The sequence below is a fragment of the Microtus pennsylvanicus genome, chromosome 19, assembly GCF_037038515.1.
Source record: "Microtus pennsylvanicus isolate mMicPen1 chromosome 19, mMicPen1.hap1, whole genome shotgun sequence".
Lineage (NCBI taxonomy): Eukaryota > Metazoa > Chordata > Mammalia > Rodentia > Cricetidae > Microtus > Microtus pennsylvanicus.
Genome location: NC_134597.1, coordinates 28,368,803 through 28,388,148, shown reverse-complemented (window position 1 = coordinate 28,388,148; position 19,346 = coordinate 28,368,803). Strand labels below are relative to the sequence as shown.

At 44.1% G+C, this 19,346-nt stretch overlaps 1 protein-coding gene across 8 annotated transcripts in view; it reads right to left on the bottom strand.

Moving 5' to 3' along the window:
- Nucleotides 1–872: 872 nt before the first annotated feature.
- Nucleotides 873–19,346, bottom strand: part of Cald1 (caldesmon 1) — a 187,696-nt gene continuing 169,222 nt past the window's right edge. For 5 of the 8 annotated variants that reach the window (XM_075953837.1, XM_075953841.1, XM_075953842.1 and 2 more), the window contains 7 exons: nt 18,547–18,687; nt 16,282–16,325; nt 16,107–16,185; nt 13,403–13,540; nt 12,212–12,307; nt 6,084–6,164; nt 873–3,151 (listed from right to left, as the gene is read on the bottom strand). In XM_075953837.1, the coding sequence (XP_075809952.1) occupies nt 3,143–3,151; nt 6,084–6,164; nt 12,212–12,307; nt 13,403–13,540; nt 16,107–16,185; nt 16,282–16,325; nt 18,547–18,687 (588 nt within the window). In that variant the 3' untranslated portion in view covers nt 873–3,142. The remainder of the gene's footprint in view (nt 3,152–6,083; nt 6,165–12,211; nt 12,308–13,402; nt 13,541–16,106; nt 16,186–16,281; nt 16,326–18,546; nt 18,688–19,346) is intronic. The other 3 variants (XM_075953838.1, XM_075953843.1, XM_075953845.1) reach the window with 1 other exon arrangement.

Genomic DNA, 19,346 nt, shown 5'->3' with positions numbered 1-19,346 from the left:
CCCGTGCCACAGTTTCCTTGTAAACAGAAATAGAATGCCACCTACCCAATAGTGTTATGAGCATTAAATGCTGGTACTAGTAAGTGCTCTCCTTTGTCCTCACTGGCCGTGTTTGAAGCACGCATTCTCACACAGACTTGAGTGGGTGGAGAAAAGGGGAGGAGGAGTGGAATGGCGGGGAGGGAGAGCAAGATCTGGCTCCCAAAGCAAGGTCTGCAGAACAGCAGGGCCACCACAGCATCAGAGTCACCTGAGAGGCAGACTGTCAGGGGCCTGTCCAGCCCTGTTAAATGGTGTGCAGGTTTTATTTTACAGAATATGTTAACTGTTCCTTAAAACAGCATGCCACAGCAAAACATCTGTATTAATTCTGAAGTAGAGTAAGTGGTCAGATTATCTGTGGAGCTGAGATCGGATGAGCTGACAAGCTAGAAAGCTGGGAACAAGACGATGAACAAAAGCCATGCCTCTTCCTGAGTACCCCAGATGGCAAGCCTGTGCTGCCTCCACACCCAGCCTTTACTTTTATTTTGAAGGAGACTTTTTAAAATGTGCCGTCAGTTGTCTACCTCAGGGCACTTTTGAGCATTTGGTTAGAAAATTCCCTGTAGTAAGAAATACTTTAATTCTGAACTTAATTAAATACTTTAATTCTAACAAGTAGTTGTTAGCATGCTAAGGAAAATCAGGAGTTCAAGGTCATTCTTGGTTTCATAATGAGTTCCAGGTCATCCCGGGCTAAGTGAAATCCCATCTCAAAATGCTTCTTTCCTGTATAGAGTAAAATCAACACTCAAGGTGAGGTGACAGCACCCCGCCCCCCTCTATATTACAGCCACATTTCTCACAGAACAATGCATGAGGCAGGGGCATTTGGAAGAATTCCATTTATTGTGGATGCATTTTCACAATATATTTTTATTGCAGCGATCAATCATCAGTGAAAAATACCAAGTGTTCATAATGTTTTTAACAATGGCAGATTCACAGAACACGCTGGTCAACGTGCAGTTTTCCTCTCTTAAAGATAACAGAGAGCTGTAACCGAACAAGTAAGTGAGGAGTTTGCTTTCTCAAAGGTTCAATCCAAACAGAACGAAATTCTACCCTAAAACTCATGTCATCCAAATATTGGAATAAAACTTAGGATCAAGACATTCTTTTCACAACTTGGAACTTTCTTAAAAGCAACAAAACCCAAAGAGCCTAGATAATAGCTGTCAGGAGAAGGCCTTTGTCAGCCCTCTAACACGGCCATGTCTCCTCACCTCGGCCTGAACTTGAATTTTGATCCATTTTACTCCAATGATGGAAGTCATTTCAATGGTACACCGTGTGCATTCTAGTTCATCGTATCGTAGACTTGTGTCTACTCTGTCATGGGCAGATGACGTGTGTCGTCTTAGTGGCTTTCCTTCCTTTGGCGGCCCAAGTTTGCTAAAAGCTAGGGAATCCAACTAACTCTCACTAATTCATGAGAAAAATAGACTTTTCAGGCAGTGGTTACCCCTCAAGCCAACCCTTCCCCCTTGAAGGGAAATATGTGGGATTAGTTATTTTGGAGGCTCTCCCAGTGCAGAAGGAATGGAGACTAAGATAATTTTGGTTAAGTCAGCTGAGGTATGAGTTTGTACAAATGACACTATATGCATAGAATGTTCTATATAAGAACATTTTGTAAGACGCAGGCGTACTTTTCATTGTCTACGGGGAAGAATGAAGACATAAGCTAATACAGGATCTGATGTCTGAATGGTGGAGTTCCTAGAGACCCCGAGGGGGAAATTAAAACTATTAAAATTTACATATAGTTTTGAAATTGTTAGATATTATCAACTTAGGACAGTACCAACTGACTAATAAAAGACAGACAATCTTAATTTAAAAAGTCTGAGTACATAAAGATAGAACTGCCATGTCTTTGCTCACTTTAGCTTCTGCTTCTGCACGAGGCAAGTTGGTCTTTGTTAGGTGTCGACACGGGTTCTAATTTGTGCAATACTGCAACCAAAATGCTTGGCTTTACATGGTGGAGAAAGAAGACACCTTAGATATCATGTAGGTCAACTTTTTGGGGAATTTTACTGTTACAAATAAGTAGGCGTAGAGCTTGGTCCAGATGGTAGACTTAATAAATTCACACTGGACTTCAAGACTGCCCTCAATTATAAACTAAATACTATGTCTTATAAGAAATTCCAAATAATTTTGACACTTCTAATCCTTTTTCCAATACTTTTTCTTATAAGTCATTGGGCATTGAAAACATAACTATACCTAACTTCCATGTTTCTACCGGCAAATATGAAATATTAATATGATATTGTGATTTTAATCTTCAAAAGCTGTGATATTGGTTAGTTACAAGGACATACTACTGAATATAATAGTCTAGCACATGAAAGAGCAGTCTACCATTCGTGTGTCTGTATACATGTATGCACATACATTACATAGTTGTGTTATCTAAATGTGGTTCAGGCTACTATTGCTACCAAAGAAATCCACAAAGCAATCAACCTGAAAAAAAAATCAGTACCAGTCAGCTAAAATACTCATCCAATTTAGGTATATGAATCAGCACATAAAAAAGCAATATCTCAACAGTACATCTTTTTTTAAAAAAAGACAATCATTATTGCCCTGTATCAGATCTGAAATGGGTTCCTTTCAGATAGTTTCGATTGCCTACTTAGATAATTTCTTCCATGCTTTAATCTAAAGTGCAGAAACATGATGTCTGTATTGAAACAAAACCTACGGTTCATTCCCCTCCCTCCCCCCTGATACCGCATGCATTCCTCAGATAATCTTAATCTTGAATTCCTTTTGTTGACTTCCAATGTGGTTGATGTCACTGCTCAGATGACAGCAGACAGTAGCGAGTCTATTTCACAGCACGGGTTTCTTTAGCAACAGGCTCTACTGCAAAGGCAGTACTGTGGCCACGAACATCTCTAGTTGTGATTATTAAATATAGTGAGCATATACATGGGTTTACTGGGATATTGGAAATTTTTTTTTAAAAAGGAAAATGAACCCAATCTAGTAAATCGACATAAATATAAACAGAGCAGTTAGCCCCCTACAACCGAGCTGACCCAGCAAGACGTCTCGCAGTTGGGTTCTTTCTCCGATTGTTTCAAACCTGCTGAGAGAAGAGAGCTTTAAATCAGCAGCCCACAGTGTTTCAGTAGGACAGATCTTGAGCTAAAGGCTCATGGTATGATAGGAGTAAATATAAACAACACGAAGGGGAAGGGTACCACTGGCGTGTGGTCACATGTGACCTTTCGCTCCATCTTTCTACTGATTCTTTTTCTTTCTCCTGGATGTTCCTTTCCTACCTTGACCTTCATCTTTGCTCACAGCACTCAAAATCAAGATGGCTTTTAAGCTCTACAATACTGACTGGGAATTTCTCGTCTTTTACATGACTGATTAGCTCAGTCAAGGCCACATCAACACACGCTAATGTGATTGCTTTTCTTCTTTATACCCCTTGTCACCTTTTTTTTCTTATCCCCGAGACTTATCAGACCCTTTTTTATCAGTCTATTCTTTTTTTAAATATTTATTTATTTATTATGTATACAATATTCTGTCTGTGTATGCCTGCAGGCCAGAAGAGGGCACCAGAACTCATTACAGATGGTTGTGAGCCACCATATGGTTGCTGGGAATTGAACTCAGGACCTTCGGAAGAGCAGGCAGTGCTCTTAACCACTGAGCCATCTCTCCAGCCCCCTTAGTCTATTCTTATCCATTCTTCTCCCTCTCATCCAGCTGCTAAAAGTCCCTTCTGAGGTAGTAACATATTAAAGTGTGATAGATCGTATTTTCAAAGTACAGTGTACTTCCATTTCAAGGGAATGGCCATATAGTGAGTAGGGAGTCTGATGTTTTGAAACAGGGACCCCTCACCTGCTGTCTCATTATCCCGAGTAGGTCTGGTGGTCTTATTATAGCCTCTGTAAGAGGTCAGTGATGAAGACTATGGAGGAAGGCCTGGTGTGTGCTTTGCCTCACTGTGCTGAATAGTCCCAGGTGCACACTCAGGCTGTCTTGTATGTGAGGGGTGTCCTCTTAGTCCCACAATTCCAGGGTGGTTCTGCTCTACTTCCCATAGCCTGAATATGACCACAGGGACCCTGATACCTGTGACGGTGGACAGTCAACATCCCCTACTCAGAAAGGATGCTGTCATACCACCTGGACCACTACTGTGGAAGATATATTCATGCTCCCAGGATTTCAGAGTCTTAGGCCCACAAGTTCATTCTTTGTGTTTAAAACAAATATTCACCCTCCCTCCTTTCCTCTGCCAATAGAAAATTATGAAGGGATTTTAAGAACGTTATATTTTCTGTTTTATGTACATTAAAAAAAAAACCCAAGGGTCATGGTTAAAAATGTTCAGAAGCCAGGCATGGTAGTCATTATGCCTTTAATCCAATACTTGGGAGGCAGGCAGATCTCTGTGAGTTTGAGGCAAGCCTGGTCTACAAAATGAGTTCCAGGAGAGCCAGGACTGATACACAGAGAAATCCTGTCTCCAAAAACAAAACTAAAAACCCCAAAACAACAATAACAACAACAAAAGAATGTAGGCTCAGAGCAGACTGCTTGAGTATCAGTGTAGGTATTTTTTGAACATGAATTTTTTTGTTGTATGTTTATGTTTTGACTGCATGTATAACTATGTCCCATATGCATGCCTAGTGCCCTCAGAGGCCAGAAGAGGGCGTTGATCCCCTGGTGCTGTCCTGGTGCTGTCGTTACAGAGGGTTGTGAACTGCTGTGTGGGTGCTGGGAATCAAACCTAGGACATCTGCAGGAACAGCAAATGCTCTTAACCACCAAACCGTCTTTGTAGCCCCTGGGTGCACATTTGGCCACTTGTTAGATATGTTCCTTTACAAAAGTTACTTAATTCCTCAGTGCCTCATTTTCTTCCGCCATAAAATGCTAACAGTCCTCCCACTTAATGCTCATAGTAACTGGAGGAACACACGAGGCAATAACGGTACCTAGCAAACAGTAGCTGCTGGGTACTTTTTAAAAGCATATTTAGCAATCATTTGGATAATGGGATGATTTAGAAGTCACTGTAAGTAGAGAGGCTCGGCTAGTGGACTTCACTGGCTCAGGAGAGCAGTTTATAACTGATGGGGAAGGTGGAGTGCTACACTCAGGCAGCTGCACCAGGTTGAAGAGAGTGCAGAACCCAGGAACGCGGGAAGTCCCTCCCTCCCTAGAGTGGATCTCAGTGATGCTCTAGCTGCCTTCAGAGCTCTCATTAGCCCAGAGTTCGCTTCAGAAGTCTCTCTCCTAGGACTCTGCATTCCTGGGAAGCAGACTATTCTCACCTTATTGCTGATCTGAGTTCTCTTTCTGAATGTCCTCCTATTGAGGGACCGGCTGAGTCTGCTTCTTGAAATGGGGAAATGCCACAATTAGGAGTGGATTATCTCCGTATACAACCAGCAGAACTGGCTATTCTCTGAGTGTATTTTAAATACCACCTAGAGGGTGTTTCTGGAAAATACGCACACTTCCTAGAGGACCAAGCATTCTTAGCCATTAGTTTTCACTGGATAGCATATTTTGTTTATTTAAAAATTAAAATTTTTGCTATAGCCACCTTAAGTCTGAGGCTGTGAGCAATGTCTCCTAGGAGAGTTCTAGAAATAGAACCAATGGAGGAGGCACACAATTTCTCCCAAGAGATTTGTTTCCCCTGAAATAACTGTGTAGCCTGCAAAGAAAGACCATGCTTATCCCTTATGGCTCTGATGGCCATAGTTCCACAACTGTGACAACTATTTAGAAACTGTCTTACTGGGAACCATCCCATGACTGATACATTTATGTTGAAAGCCTGACAAGCCGGCAGTGCCAATGGCTTTGTAAATTGTCCTTTCTCTGGGCTACGACACACATGATTTTTAGAAACTGATGGTCATCCAAGCCTAGATTTGTGAGTTAGCAATATTTCTCATTTGACCCCAGGACATCATATTCAGTGATTCATCGGGAAAAAATAATTAATCTCTGAAACATGATTCCCCCTAGGATATTACCTTAGTGGGGGAAGTGACCTTATCCACAGATTGCTTTTCCCAGAGGTTCCGCTTGCCAGATACATCTCCTGGCCTCAAGTCCTAATGAAAAGAAAGCAGAAAAAAAAAAAAAGACAGGTGACCATTCATGATTTCTGGCTAAGCCTAAGTAGGCCAGCCACCACATCAACTGTTCAAAATAGAAGAACCACTAGCCGTTACCTGTCTTGTGAACAGACCTTGGCCTGTTTCCTGGGAATAGGCTGGAAATACATACATGGCCTCCACTAACAACTCTCTGGCTACAGACGTCCGTGTTGCTTACCCAAGAGGCAGGCTGGAAGTTCAGAGTGCTTCTCAGGCCCACCCTGGCTTCGGGAGTATACTTGGAAGCATTTGACCTCTGGTCGTGTCTGCATGGAGCTACGTTCTCAGAGCCCCCGTGGTGCTGTGCTCACAGTCTTTGCTAGCCCCCATCTCCCCAGATCATTCCCTGTAGTGTTTTATTCGTCCCCTAACAACTTCCTTTTGTAGGATCACTGTCCTAGGATCTTGCAACCTAAGGGAGATACTGAAATCATTCCGTGTTTCTTGATGGCCAAGTGTGTCATTTGGAAGTGAATTAGTAGAACCTAGCCCCACAAAAATAATCATGTGTCACCAACGGCAACCCTAAGAGAAGTGGGCAATTGCTGATGTATTTTAAGAACATGTGTGACTCCTGAAAACAGTAAAGTATGACCCATACTAGTCATACAGTCTTGGATTCTTGTTTACTACCTCATAATTGATTTCATTTGGATAAGGACCCAAATTGCTGTTTTCATTTACTTTTCTTCCAGCATTTGCTTATATTAGTACTTGGCACAGGTAGTTTGGAGAAAATGAATGTGTTTTACTGAAAATAGTACTGCTTACTTTGGCAATGCCTTTTCTCGTTAGGAAGGCAAAGCCTTAGCAGCTGTGGTTTTCCACGGATGCCAGTTTTGGTGAACATATTTCTGACACAGAATACCAGCATCTCAATACTGAACCTGCATGGTTAAATAATGCCATGTGGAGATTTGTCATACGCTTAGCGAGGTTATGGGCCTGTGGAATGAATTCCTGATATTCTATTAGAAAGCGATACCTATTTAACTTGGAAACATTAAGCGACAAATCATATTTAAAAAGAAAAAAATTCCACTACATTTGCCAGTGTGGGTAAAAGTTGCCAAATTGTCTGGAAGACTTAAAAACATTGGCAGCTATAGTAAGGAACATGCTGGAAGAAGCTCTGAAAAGTGGGTGCTATCACTTATTTCTTTGATTCATAGATGACAAATATTTTTGTATCCTATGAGTGTTCCATTTCCCTGAAATCATGTTGATGAATCTTTCCAGATCACTTAAGGGTGTTTCCAGAAAATAGCAGCATCCACATTGTAAGTCAGCATTTTCAAGTCAAAAGGAAATATAAATGGAATTACCTGACCATACTATATGTGAGAGAAAGACCCAGGCTGGGAGAAGAGGGAGAGATGAAGGCAGGAAAGGCAGGTTTCCAGTCAACGAGAGACGAAAGAATGAAGAAGAGAAGCCAGCTGAGAAAGACATCGTTCTTTTTTAAACAAAAAGAGAGACAAGTTAGCACTTTAATTGCTATATGACATGTAGTTTAGACACAAAGACTAGACAAATCAGCTAAAACATTCAAACTTGAATTCCAGTCACAAAGCTATGCTGGAAGTTTATAAATTCTACTCGTAAGTAGCTTGACTGTCCTAGAAAGATACACAAAGCAGGACAATGTTTAATTTTAAATATGCTAATTTCTGGGGGATAATGATGACAATTTTGAGTACTTGTAATTCTTAGCATCCCTGAGAATAAGGCCATAACTACGAAGTCTTGGGTGGTTTTTCCTCTGAGTTTCAGAACGCAACATGCTAGTGTTAGCCCTGTGGCTTACTCTTTTGCTTTTGGGGTTTCACCATGGGTAAAGACTGTTTGGTTGAAATAACTCTTTGTTCTCATGGTCACAGGTCACAGCTGCAAACAATAAACCTAGGATTTCTCCTCCATAGTGAGAATAAAGGAAATGGGTTGAGAATAAGTTGTATCTGGTCCAGAACCAGAAGGGACTATTGAAGTTCTCCTACTGGGTGCTGCTTATAGATAATCCTCTGACATTCTGGACTCAGGACCAGCCTAACCAGAGCCCCAAACTTGGATATCTTGAAGGACCAAAATGGAAACACACATGTCTGAAGTGGATGGTGTAAAAAAAGAAAGGACTGGAACCAATATATTAAAGAATGTATATTTTCATACTTCAAAAAGTGCTCAGATTATAACTTGAAAAAATAAAAAAAAACCCATAATGGTCAGAATTTAGCTTCAGGTCAACACTGTGACACCTCATGGATAGGACCCAAGATCCCTGTCTGATATCTTCGTATCCTGCCTTCCTTGGAGGTTTTGTCTGACAGTCTACACATCTGTAAGACTCCAGTGGCCTTTTCCACACTGAAATTTTACCTCATTTCTGCTGCAACCACAGAGTCCGAGCTTCACTTTTCCTACCTTGCTGGTTTCCAAGCCATTATCTTCTTCCAGGAGACAGTCACATGACTAGCTGTAATTTGACATGGTGGGTACTAGGGCTAAAATACAGGAGGAAATACTACCAGAGGAATGTGTTCAAAGCTTTACAAAGCTTAATGAGTATAACTAACCTACTATTTTATTTATGACATCAAATATATATTTCTTACTTACTTATTTGAGGCCACACAAATCTGTCAAACCCAATGGGAAGAAGGTGATCACTAAAATATATACTAACTGTCGTATTCTTCCCTTCTTTGCTTTCCTAGGTAAGTTTAAACGTCACTTACTAAGGAGGTAAAGCAGCCTGTGGTTTTCTAAGTTTCCTGTATTACTTTTCTGTCCTGTCACTTTTTAGGAGGCCATCAATAACCGCAGGCACTGTTACCGCTATCTTTGGTGTGAGATCCTTAGTACAATCCCACCTATGGAGGTAATAACTCCATTTACATGTACTCTTTTAACCCTTCCACTAGGAGGGTAATGGATGGGAAGCAAGTCAGGTCAGGGGCTGATCAAAGACTCGAGAGGCAGCCCTGGACCAAGCCCATGAGGACAACTTGGTACAGGATGAACTAGACCACACATACTGGAGACGTGGGAGGAAAGGAATGGCCATCTGCTCTAGAGAGGTGATGCCATACTCAAAGAGAAGCCATTTATCTTTGTGTCCTTCCTTCTTTTCTCAGGAGAGTCCCTGAAGTGGGGTATGTGGCCATGAACTCCTCAGATTTACACGTTGTAGAACGGCTTTTAGTTTCATTTGACTTTCAGAGGGATCCATGATTCAGAAATCAAAGTATTAGTAACCATGGGTCTAGAACCATACCATTGACAGACCATAATTTATTTCTATTTAAAAATAATTTATATTTCTTGTGTCAAGATGACCAGTTGTGACATTTGAGGCCCCAAAGATACAACTGGGTGTGGTGTCTTTCCTCCCCCCCCCCTTTTTTTAAATTGACTCCATCTCCTTTATCTGCTTGGCAGGAATGCATATTTTTTCAATGGGTAATGTCTTCACAACTGTAAACTGAGTTCACATTGGCATATACCTTCTGTGAAGTCTTGTGCAAAGATCTTGGGCAGAATATTAACTAAAAAGCTTAATGTTTTGCTACCAAGAAGGGAGCACAAACATTTTCATTTCTCCTTTATAATTTGGGAAGTGCTAGGATATCGCTGCAGGAGCTTAACACTTTAAAGGCATGGGATCTGGGGTGTTTTTCTTCTTAAAGAATGAAGGTTATGGTCAATGCCAGCCTGGTCTACATAGTGAGTTCCAGGACAGCCAGGGCTATATTATCGCAAAAACCCATAAAAAATAAAAGATAAATAAATTAAATAACAATAAATTTGGGTTATGGCAGTTCCTTTTCTGCTCCTTTGATACCAATAAAACTGCAAAGTCAGCTTAGCAGAGAAGGCTGAATGGAGAATGTGAATGATTTATTCTAAGAACAACTGTAAGGCAATTACATAGTGAGTGAGTTAAAGGAATATTTGTATAACTAGCTTACACTTAGTAAATAAGAAAAATTTTAGTAGTCTAAAATAATATTCATAGCCAGTTTTTGTGGTTTTGCAGGGGGAGTATTCCAGTTTTCTAGTTTCAGGTTTTTTTTTATGGTTTTCCTTTTCAGGTGTTGATTCAATTTATATTAATTATATGTATAATAGAAATTATTTCAGTAGCTACTAAATAACTATTTTGTGTTAAGTTATAGAAATTAGTTAAAATAAAAAAAAAAACATGGCTTGAAAATGGCCAAAATACCCAATCTTTTGGGAATAAGTTTTGGAATGCTTGTAATAAATAAGTAGCCTGAGAAACATGGCGTTTTGCTTTCAAATTCCTGTGTGTGGTGTATAGAATAGAAGCCAAATAAACAGATAAGTAAATAAAGGAAAACAGAGAGAAATGCAGAGGGTCTTAGTTGAACGGCCCCAGCATCCTGTGCCACGACTAAGCCCCCCTCCCCCACTCCGGCAGAGGCTGTGCTTTACCTGAATCATGGTGCAGCTGCCCAGGCCACTCTGTGTCTGCACACCCAGCAGTGAGCCCCCCAGCAGTGTGCACACCCAGCAGTGTGCCCCCCACCAGTGTGCCCCCCACCAGTGTGCCCCCCACCAGTGTGCCACCCAGCAGTGAGCCCCCCAGCAGTGTGCCCCCCACCAGTGTGCACACCCAGCGGTGTGCACACCCACCAGTGTGCCCCCCACCAGTGTGCCCCCCACCAGTGTGCCACCCAGCAGTGAGCCCCCCAGCAGTGTGCCCCCAACAAGTGTGCACACCCAGCGGTGTGCCCCCCACCAGTGTGCCACCCAGCAGTGTGCATACCCACCAGTGTGCCCCCCAGCAGTGTACCCCCCACCAGTGAGCCCCCCACCAGTGTGCCACCCAGCAGTGAGCCCCCCAGCAGTGTGCCCCCCAGCAGTGTGCCCCCAACAAGTGTGCACACCCAGCGGTGTGCCCCCCACCAGTGTGCCCCCCACCAGTGTGCACAGCCACCAGTGTGCCCCCCACCAGTGTGCATACCCACCAGTGTGCCCCCCACCAGTGTGCCCCCCACCAGTGTGCCCCCCACCAGTGTGCCCCCCACCAGTGTGCATACCCACCAGTGTGCCCCCCACCAGTGTGCATACCCACCAGTGTGCCCCCCACCAGTGTGCATACCCACCAGTGTGCCCCCCAGCAGTGTACCACCCACCAGTGTGCCCCCCACCAGTGTGCACACCCACCAGTGTGCCCCCCACCAGTGTGCATACCCACCAGTGTGCCCCCCAGCAGTGTACCACCCACCAGTGTGCCCCCCACCAGTGTGCACACCCACCAGTGTGCCCCCCACCAGTGTGCACACCCACCAGTGTGCCCCCCAGCAGTGTGCCCCCCAGCAGTGTGCACACCCAGCAGTGTGCCCCCCACCAGTGTGCCCCCCACCAGTGTGCACAGCCACCAGTGTGCCCCCCACCAGTGTGCCCCCCACCAGTGTGCCCCCCACCAGTGTGCACACCCACCAGTGTGCCCCCCACCAGTGTGCACACCCAACAGTGTGCCCCCCAGCAGTGAGCCCCCCAGCAGTGTGCCCCCCACCAGTGTGCCCCCCACCAGTATGCCCCCCACCAGTGTGCCCCCCAGCAGTGTGCCCCCCACCAGTGTGTCCCCCAGCAGTGTGCACACCCACCAGTGTGCCCCCCACCAGTGTGCCCCCCACCAGTGTGCCCCCCAGCAGTGTGCCCCCCACCAGTGTGCCACCCAGCAGTGTGCCCCCCACCAGTGTGCCCCCACCAGTGTGCCCCCCACCAGTGTGCCCCCACCAGTGTGCCCCCCACCAGTGAGCCCCCCACCAGTGTGCCCCCCACCAGTGTGCCCCCCACCAGTGTGCCCCCCACCAGTGAGCCCCCCAGCAGTGTGCCCCCCAGCAGTGAGCCACCCAGCAGCGGCAGCAGAGAACAGGAAAACCATCCCTCCTAGGCAGGTGAGCCAACTGCTCTTTTATTCTTATGTGTAAGTTGTAAGATCTGAGAAACTCAGATCTCCCCAAGCTACTTACAGAAGGCTTTGGAGCAGGTGACTTGTTGCCATCTGGTGATTTAGTTAGCCATTCATTGATGCGGCTGGAAACTCCCACCTTCAGGCCAGCGGTTTCCTGCAAAAAGCCAGTCACCCCAAATACTAAAGAAGAAAAGGTACCTTTACCGGGGAAATCTTACACACTTCAAGGTATCCTTAAATCGGCAATTGTTGATCTTGAGTACCAGGCTGACTGAAGGATTAGCTAGAGAAGAGGGAGGAAGACACTCCCTGCCCCTTCCCCAGAGGCGGCAGCACCTTCTGGCCGTGGCCAGCTGTGAAGAGGGGCTGCTCTGCCTGTGTGCTTCACACCTTGCTTGGGGGCTGCATCTGTCTTGTTTCAGTAGCCAGCCTTCCTTTGCTGGCATAAGAACCCAGTTTTTTCACCCTTCCAATGTGGACTAAAGCCCAGTAGCTCTCCCGGTATCCTCCAGGCCTTCATCACTAAATCAGGACTGCTGAAGCACCCAGTACTGTGGGCTCAGCAGCCCCCTTCAGTGGGTTTTCAGCCTCTCCAGTGTGCAGCAAGCCACTGCTGACCCAGCTTCCACCATATAAGCCAATGTAATACATTCTCCTTTATAATAATGCATATTTATTGTATTGATTCTGTCCCTTTAAAAAGTATATCAGGGGCTGGAGAGATGGCTCCGTGGTTAAGAGCATGGGTTGCTTTTCCAGAGGACATAGGCTCGATTCCCAGCACCCACACAGTGGCTCCCAACCGTTTGTAACTCCAGTTCTAGAGGATTCTATGATCTCTTCTGACCTCTGCAGACACTTGGCATACACATAGTGCATATATATATATATATATATATATATATATATATATATATATATGCAAAACAGCTATACACATATAATAAGTCTTTAAAAAAAGAAATATCAGTTTTATTCCATGTCTCCTCGTCCCATCCTAACCCTAATGATTGATAATTAAATGCAAGCACTTCGTTTAGTGGTCCATGGCCACCGCTGAGTACAGAGGCTAGCCCATGAATACAAACTCTATGAGCTTGCTTTATTTTGCCCCCCCCACCCCTTTTTTGGCAAATCAAAGTGCAGGTTGTACATTCCTCATTGCATTTGTTGTGAATGAAGGCCGTTCCTAATGTAAATGGGGAAAATCCACTTTTCAAAACTTGAGATATGAGATGCATGCTCATACCTTATTTGGTGTTCCCGAGGCAGAGGGGGAGGAGAACACATTCCCTCTCTCCCACATGCTCTTGATGTTGCGGACCCCTTCAGCAGGGACAGGGAGATCCGAGGCTGCAGGCTTAGGAGGTTTGGAAGCCTTTGTTCCCTGAAATGTGCAAATATGCTTTAAGACAGTGTTGAGAAGTTTGTCCTCATAAAATCAGAGCGAGCTGGTCTTACTCAGCACCATCAACTAAAAATATCGTGGTGTGCACTTCTGTCGAAAGGGATTCGTGGTTTCTGTTGTACAGCTCCATTCCGATGTTGTGATTCTTCACATAAACTATCAGAGCTGGAGCAGAGGATCTTCCAGAAAAGAAACGTGCTTTTTAGGACTCTATCATTCAGGTGACAGAGGACTCCATTTCCTCAGCAGATTATTTTCTGGTGTTTTCGTTTTTAATGTGCATGTGTGTTGGTATGTTTGTGTGTATGTATGAATGTATGTGGAAGCCAGGTGTGTGTGTGTGTGTGTGTGTGTGTGTGTGTGTGTGTGTAGGAGACCAAAGCTCAATCTCAGGTGCTATTCCTTAGGGGCCCTTTTTTTTTTGAGGGGACGGTGGTTCATGGATTTAGCTAGGATGCCGGCCAGTAACCCCCAAGAACCTTCTTGTCTCTAACTCCTCAGCACTGGATTATAACGTGTGCAGCCACACCTGGCGGTTTTTATGTGGCTCCTAGGGCTCAACCTTAGGCTCTTTTTGCTTGTGCAGTTGCTGAGTAAACTAGTTCCCAAGCTTCTCCAGTAGATAGGCATTTGTTCTGCTTTGTTTTTAAATGTATGCGTGTGTGCTATGCATATGTGTTTGAGTGTGTGTGTGTGTGTGTGTGTGTGTGTGTGAGAGAGAGAGAGAGAGAGAGAGAGAGAGAGAGAGAGAGAGAGAGAGAGAGAGAGAGAACACGTACACGTGAAAACCAGGGGTTGATGCCCAGTGTCTCCCTTGATTGCCCTTCACTTTCTACACTGAGGCAGGCTCTCTCACTGGCCCTGCAGTTCACTGGTTCTGCTAGTCTAGCTAGGCAGCTTGCTCCAGGGATTCCTTGTCTCTGCCTCCCAAATGCAGGCTTCTGTGCCTTCAGCTTTTACATGGGTGCTGGGGGTCTGAACTCCAGTCTTCAGATTACAAGGAAGTCCTATGTGATTACATGACCTACTGAACATCTCCCAGCAGACAGGCTTTTAGCACCTACTATGCATGCTAACTTTGGTAGAGTTTGTCACAGCAAGCCAGTTTGTTCCATAAACCACAGTAAGCTTATATTTCAATAGGATAAATGTCAGTAGCCTGTTAGTACTTATTTTGCATTGTAATAAACACTATGAAAATAATGGATTGCGATTTATCTCAGAAGAGAACACATAAACAGATTTTACCAGAGACTCAGAAGTAGGAAAAGGAATAGGAGGAGGCCTTCATTCTATGCAGAAAAACAGCATATGTAGATGCCCCAAAGTGGGGGAAGTTCTTCAAGACTGAAAGGCTGAGGCAGGACAGCATAGAGAATATACTGGAAGGAACAAAGGATACAAGTAAGAAGGGCACGTCTTTGAGAAACTTTCCCAGCTGTAGACAAAGACAAGCCCAGATGGCTTCTCTATCAGACCTGATCTGTGACTGGTGGTTTAGTAGGGATGAGTTACATCTTCAGTGGTATACAAAAATGTGCCTGTGCCCAGTCTGAGGCCACAGTCTTGGCTTCATTCATTGGTGCTAGGACCGATCTAACCAGAGAAATTAACTGTGCACAGTTTGTCATGTTTTAGTGGACACCAGTCTTGTGAATAAAATGGGCATTGGTACTTCATTAAGTATTTAATAAATCATAAGATTCCCCTCTCAATCTCTCATGTCATTTGTGAACTACATTCTAGGCATCTCTACTCTGAGTCCAAAGGAGAGGAGAAAAAGAAAGTGAACCCAAACAATTTACTTCACTGAAGATGCTCTGATACAGAAGGTTAAAGCCGTTGCTCAAGTCTACACAAAGAACATAAAAGCATCACATCTTGATCAGTGATGTTAATCTTTTAGTGCTTCGGATGAGAAAGACACATTACTTCCAAACAAAATCAAATTCCCAAGTCAACTGAACAGTAAAAAAAAAAAGTGGTAACAACATAAAACTATGATCCTTTTACTACTAACCAACCAGTAAAATGGATGATGATGAACACAAGTTGGTTCTCATCTTGATGTTATTTCATGCTACCATATTTATTAGTAGGAGGTTTCTGCAAACAAAATTCAAGATGTACTACTTGTGACTACCTATGATGCATATATCCGTCAATCTATCCATTAGCGACTAGAGAGAAGGCTTAGTGATTTAGAACACTCGCTGCTCTGGCAGAGGACCCAGATTCAGTTCCCAGCATCCACACCGTGGCTCACAACTATAACTTCAGTTCCAAGGGTGCACATATGTACATTCAGGCAAAACATTCATACACAAAGAAAAATCAGACTACAAGTGTTAAAAACAACCTACTCAAAAGTCTCTAATACATCTTTCTTACTGTATTTCTTTATAGCTAGTTACGGAGATCGTTATTAATATTGTAATATTATCAGGGTGCCAGACTCATCCATCACCCTAAAGTTTTTGTGACCACATATGTAATCCCAGCCTGTTTCTGTTTTGTAGGATTGTGACCAGGGAACAGCGCTCACCTCGATTGCGTTGGTATACTGCTCCAGCCTGCTGTCAATCTTGGAGACTACTGCTGCTTGATGCGTCGATTTGACACCACTGCCAAGTAAACACAGACATGAAAACATGAGTCCAAGGACATCTCTCCGTGTGTCACAGCTGATGAGTCTCAACTGAACAGGCAATTATAGTTACCTTTTCTGCACTGACTTATTCAAAAACTCTGCTCGTTCCTCTATCTGGAAATAAAAAAAGAAGAGAAGAAGCTGTGTGAATATGCACAAGGAAAATTACGTGCAAAGCCCTAACACTGGGACGCTCTGAAGCCTGACAGACTGAGACATGACTGAATAGAATCTGCACCGATGTGCCTTTGAAATACCTTGTGAGCACTTCTGGAAGGCAAGGCAGATCCAGAGTGGCACAAGTCTCTCCTGTGGTCCTACTTGGTGGCCTGTAGCTTACCCACAGTGCCCTTTAGCCACACCACTCCCATTCCTGAACCTGGTAAATGAAAAACACCACAGAGCATGTGAAGGCACATGTACCAGTTCACAATGGTACTTTGGGAAATATAACTGTAACCAAGCTGGGCATGGTGGTACACGCCTTTAATTCCAGCACTTAGGAGGCAGAGGCAGATGGGTTTCTGTGAATTTGAGACCAGGCTGGTCTACATAACAAGTTCTAGGACAGTCAGGACTACATCGTGAGACACGGTCTACAAACCAACCAACCAACCAACCAACCAACCAACCAACCAACCAACCAACCTGTGACTAGCATTCACACCATCATAAAGACTAAGTGAGATTATTTGAATGCTGAGGGCTCCTGAAACAGCTCATTTGGTAAAGCATGTTTCCCAGAAGCATGAGGACCTCAGTTCAAACCCCAGGTTCCAATGTAAAAAGCCAGCTGAGGTTGCATGTGCTTGTAATTACAGCTCTGAGGACCTGGAGACAGGGAGTTCCAGGCTAAGAGGAGAACCTGACTCAAAACAATGAAGGCAGATGGCTTCTGAGGAACAACACTTGAAGTTGACCTCTGGCTTCTACACGCATGGACATCTATGCATACACATCCCCACATGCATGTGTTCTCCCCACAAACACAAACATTCTGACAAATAGGTAACAACTGTAAAGTGGAGGTGACTGGCTTTTGGTCCCTTTCACATGGGAGCCTGGGTGAGATTTGACACTGACGTTGCCCATTATTGATGGTTCTAGTCTAGTTAGGCTAATGGTAGATGAAGACAGGCTAGGGATGTTGAAGGTTCTCTGAGCCATCACTCACTCACTCACTCACTCACTCACTCACTCACTCACTGACTCAGGATTCCTCTGTAAATATTTATCAGATACCTTCCACACATAAGGTACCATGCTGAGTGCTCAAAGCAAAAGAGAGACTTGGTAATAAATGACCAATCGAGTCTGCTGCCTTCCCCCACAACACGCATCTCAACCAGCCCACAGTCTCCCTGACCAGTCCTTGTTTTACTCCTTCTTTTCCTCTGGACAAGAACTTCTTGACTTCTTAACTTCAGAGTCAGGAGGTCTGTTCCATGAAGGCAGTAGTAGCCTAACTCTCCTGGAAAAGGACCTTATCTAAGTTGCATCTCATCTTCTACAGGAATAGCTTTGCAATTTGCACCTGGACTAATTCCAGTTGTTTTGCTTTTAGTAATCCCAAAATTAACATAAGAAGTAGCTGAAAGAGTCAGCGTTCAAATGTTTGTAGCCCTCTAAAATTCATATGGTGCCGTCTAATCCCCAATGTGCTATCTAAAAGGTGGGGCCTTTGGGTGGACTCCTCATGAATGGGATTGATGAGCTTCTTAAAGAGGCCAGAGGGAGCTTGCTTGCCCCTTCTTTTCCCTTCCACTATATGAGAATAGCAAGAAAGTGTCATCTACAAAGAACCAGACACTGAATTTTCTTCTGCCTTGATCTTGGACTTTTCAGCCTCCAGAACTGTGGGCAATAAATTTCTGCTGTTTATAAGTTACCAAGTGGGGAAGAGGTGTTAATTCAGTCTACATGACAGAGCAGCCATAGTTGTGGACGTGACCTAAGTCCTGCTACCCCGAAACAGAATGCTAATGTACTTCCCCTTCAGTTTACCTTTGATAGAAAAGCTGTTTGGATAATAAACGTGAGTGATATTCAGGATTTGAATGAATCCCGAGGCTCCCTCCTGATATCTCTGTGTGAACTGTGCCTCAATTATTCCCACACCTCTGCACTAGTCCGAGAGATAATTTATGTCGAGGCTGGACCTCGACAACCAAGTCAAAGATGATTTGATATTGTAGCCTAAACATATTAACACAGCACAGCAAAGATTTAAATGAAGCAGAGAAATTCTTGGATGATGAAAAAAACGAAGGGGCTCCAATCACATTTCTATGATACTGGAAGAGAAGTTTTATAAGAATTTCTGGGAGAAACATACCTTGAGAGATGAGCCTTTGGGGGTGAAACACTTGAATGGCTTCTTGTCCTCGGACGAGCCATCTTCTGGTATCTTTTGGCGTTTCTCAGCAGCTTCCGCCCTTCTCTTTTCAATCTCTTCCTTTAGCCTCCTCTTCTCTTCCTGAGAGAAAATAGCAAGCATGTCACATCATCTGCTTCAAGTGCCTCAGTTTCCTCATTTATAAAACAGAGCCACAATGGTCACCGAATATCCTGACAACTAATTTAGAAAAGATGCGTCTGAAATGTTTAGACTGCCATCCTACTCAACAAGGCTTCCTGAAAGGTGATCTGTTACCATCACCACCTTGTAAGCCACTTAGCAACAGCCTTCCGCTTCTGAATATGGGAGTGAATATGAGGGCTCCCTCTACCTGCCTCCAGGAAGGGCTGTCAAGGTGGAATCCTTTGTGCAGAAAGTGCTACAGATCTATAGCACCAGGCTTGACAAATTGTGTGAGTTCCATAGGTTGAGATGATTTTGTGGCAGTCCCTGACTCAACTGAAGACATTATTTTAGGTGGTGTGACAACCTGAGAGGATGCTGATATTGTTCCTCAGTGGGAAGGCTACGGACAATCTCATTAACCCTCTGTGCTTTTGCCCCAATCTAGAGAGCTCCCTGTCTTCTATCAGGCTAAAGCTCAGAGTTCTGATCAAGTCGCCTCTGTTCTTTAAGAGTGATTTTCTGAAAGGCTGTTTCAGACTGGGAGATTAACTGGGTGTAGTGGTGTAGGCCGACAGGGCTATACTTGGAAGGTGGGAGCAGGAGGATCAGGA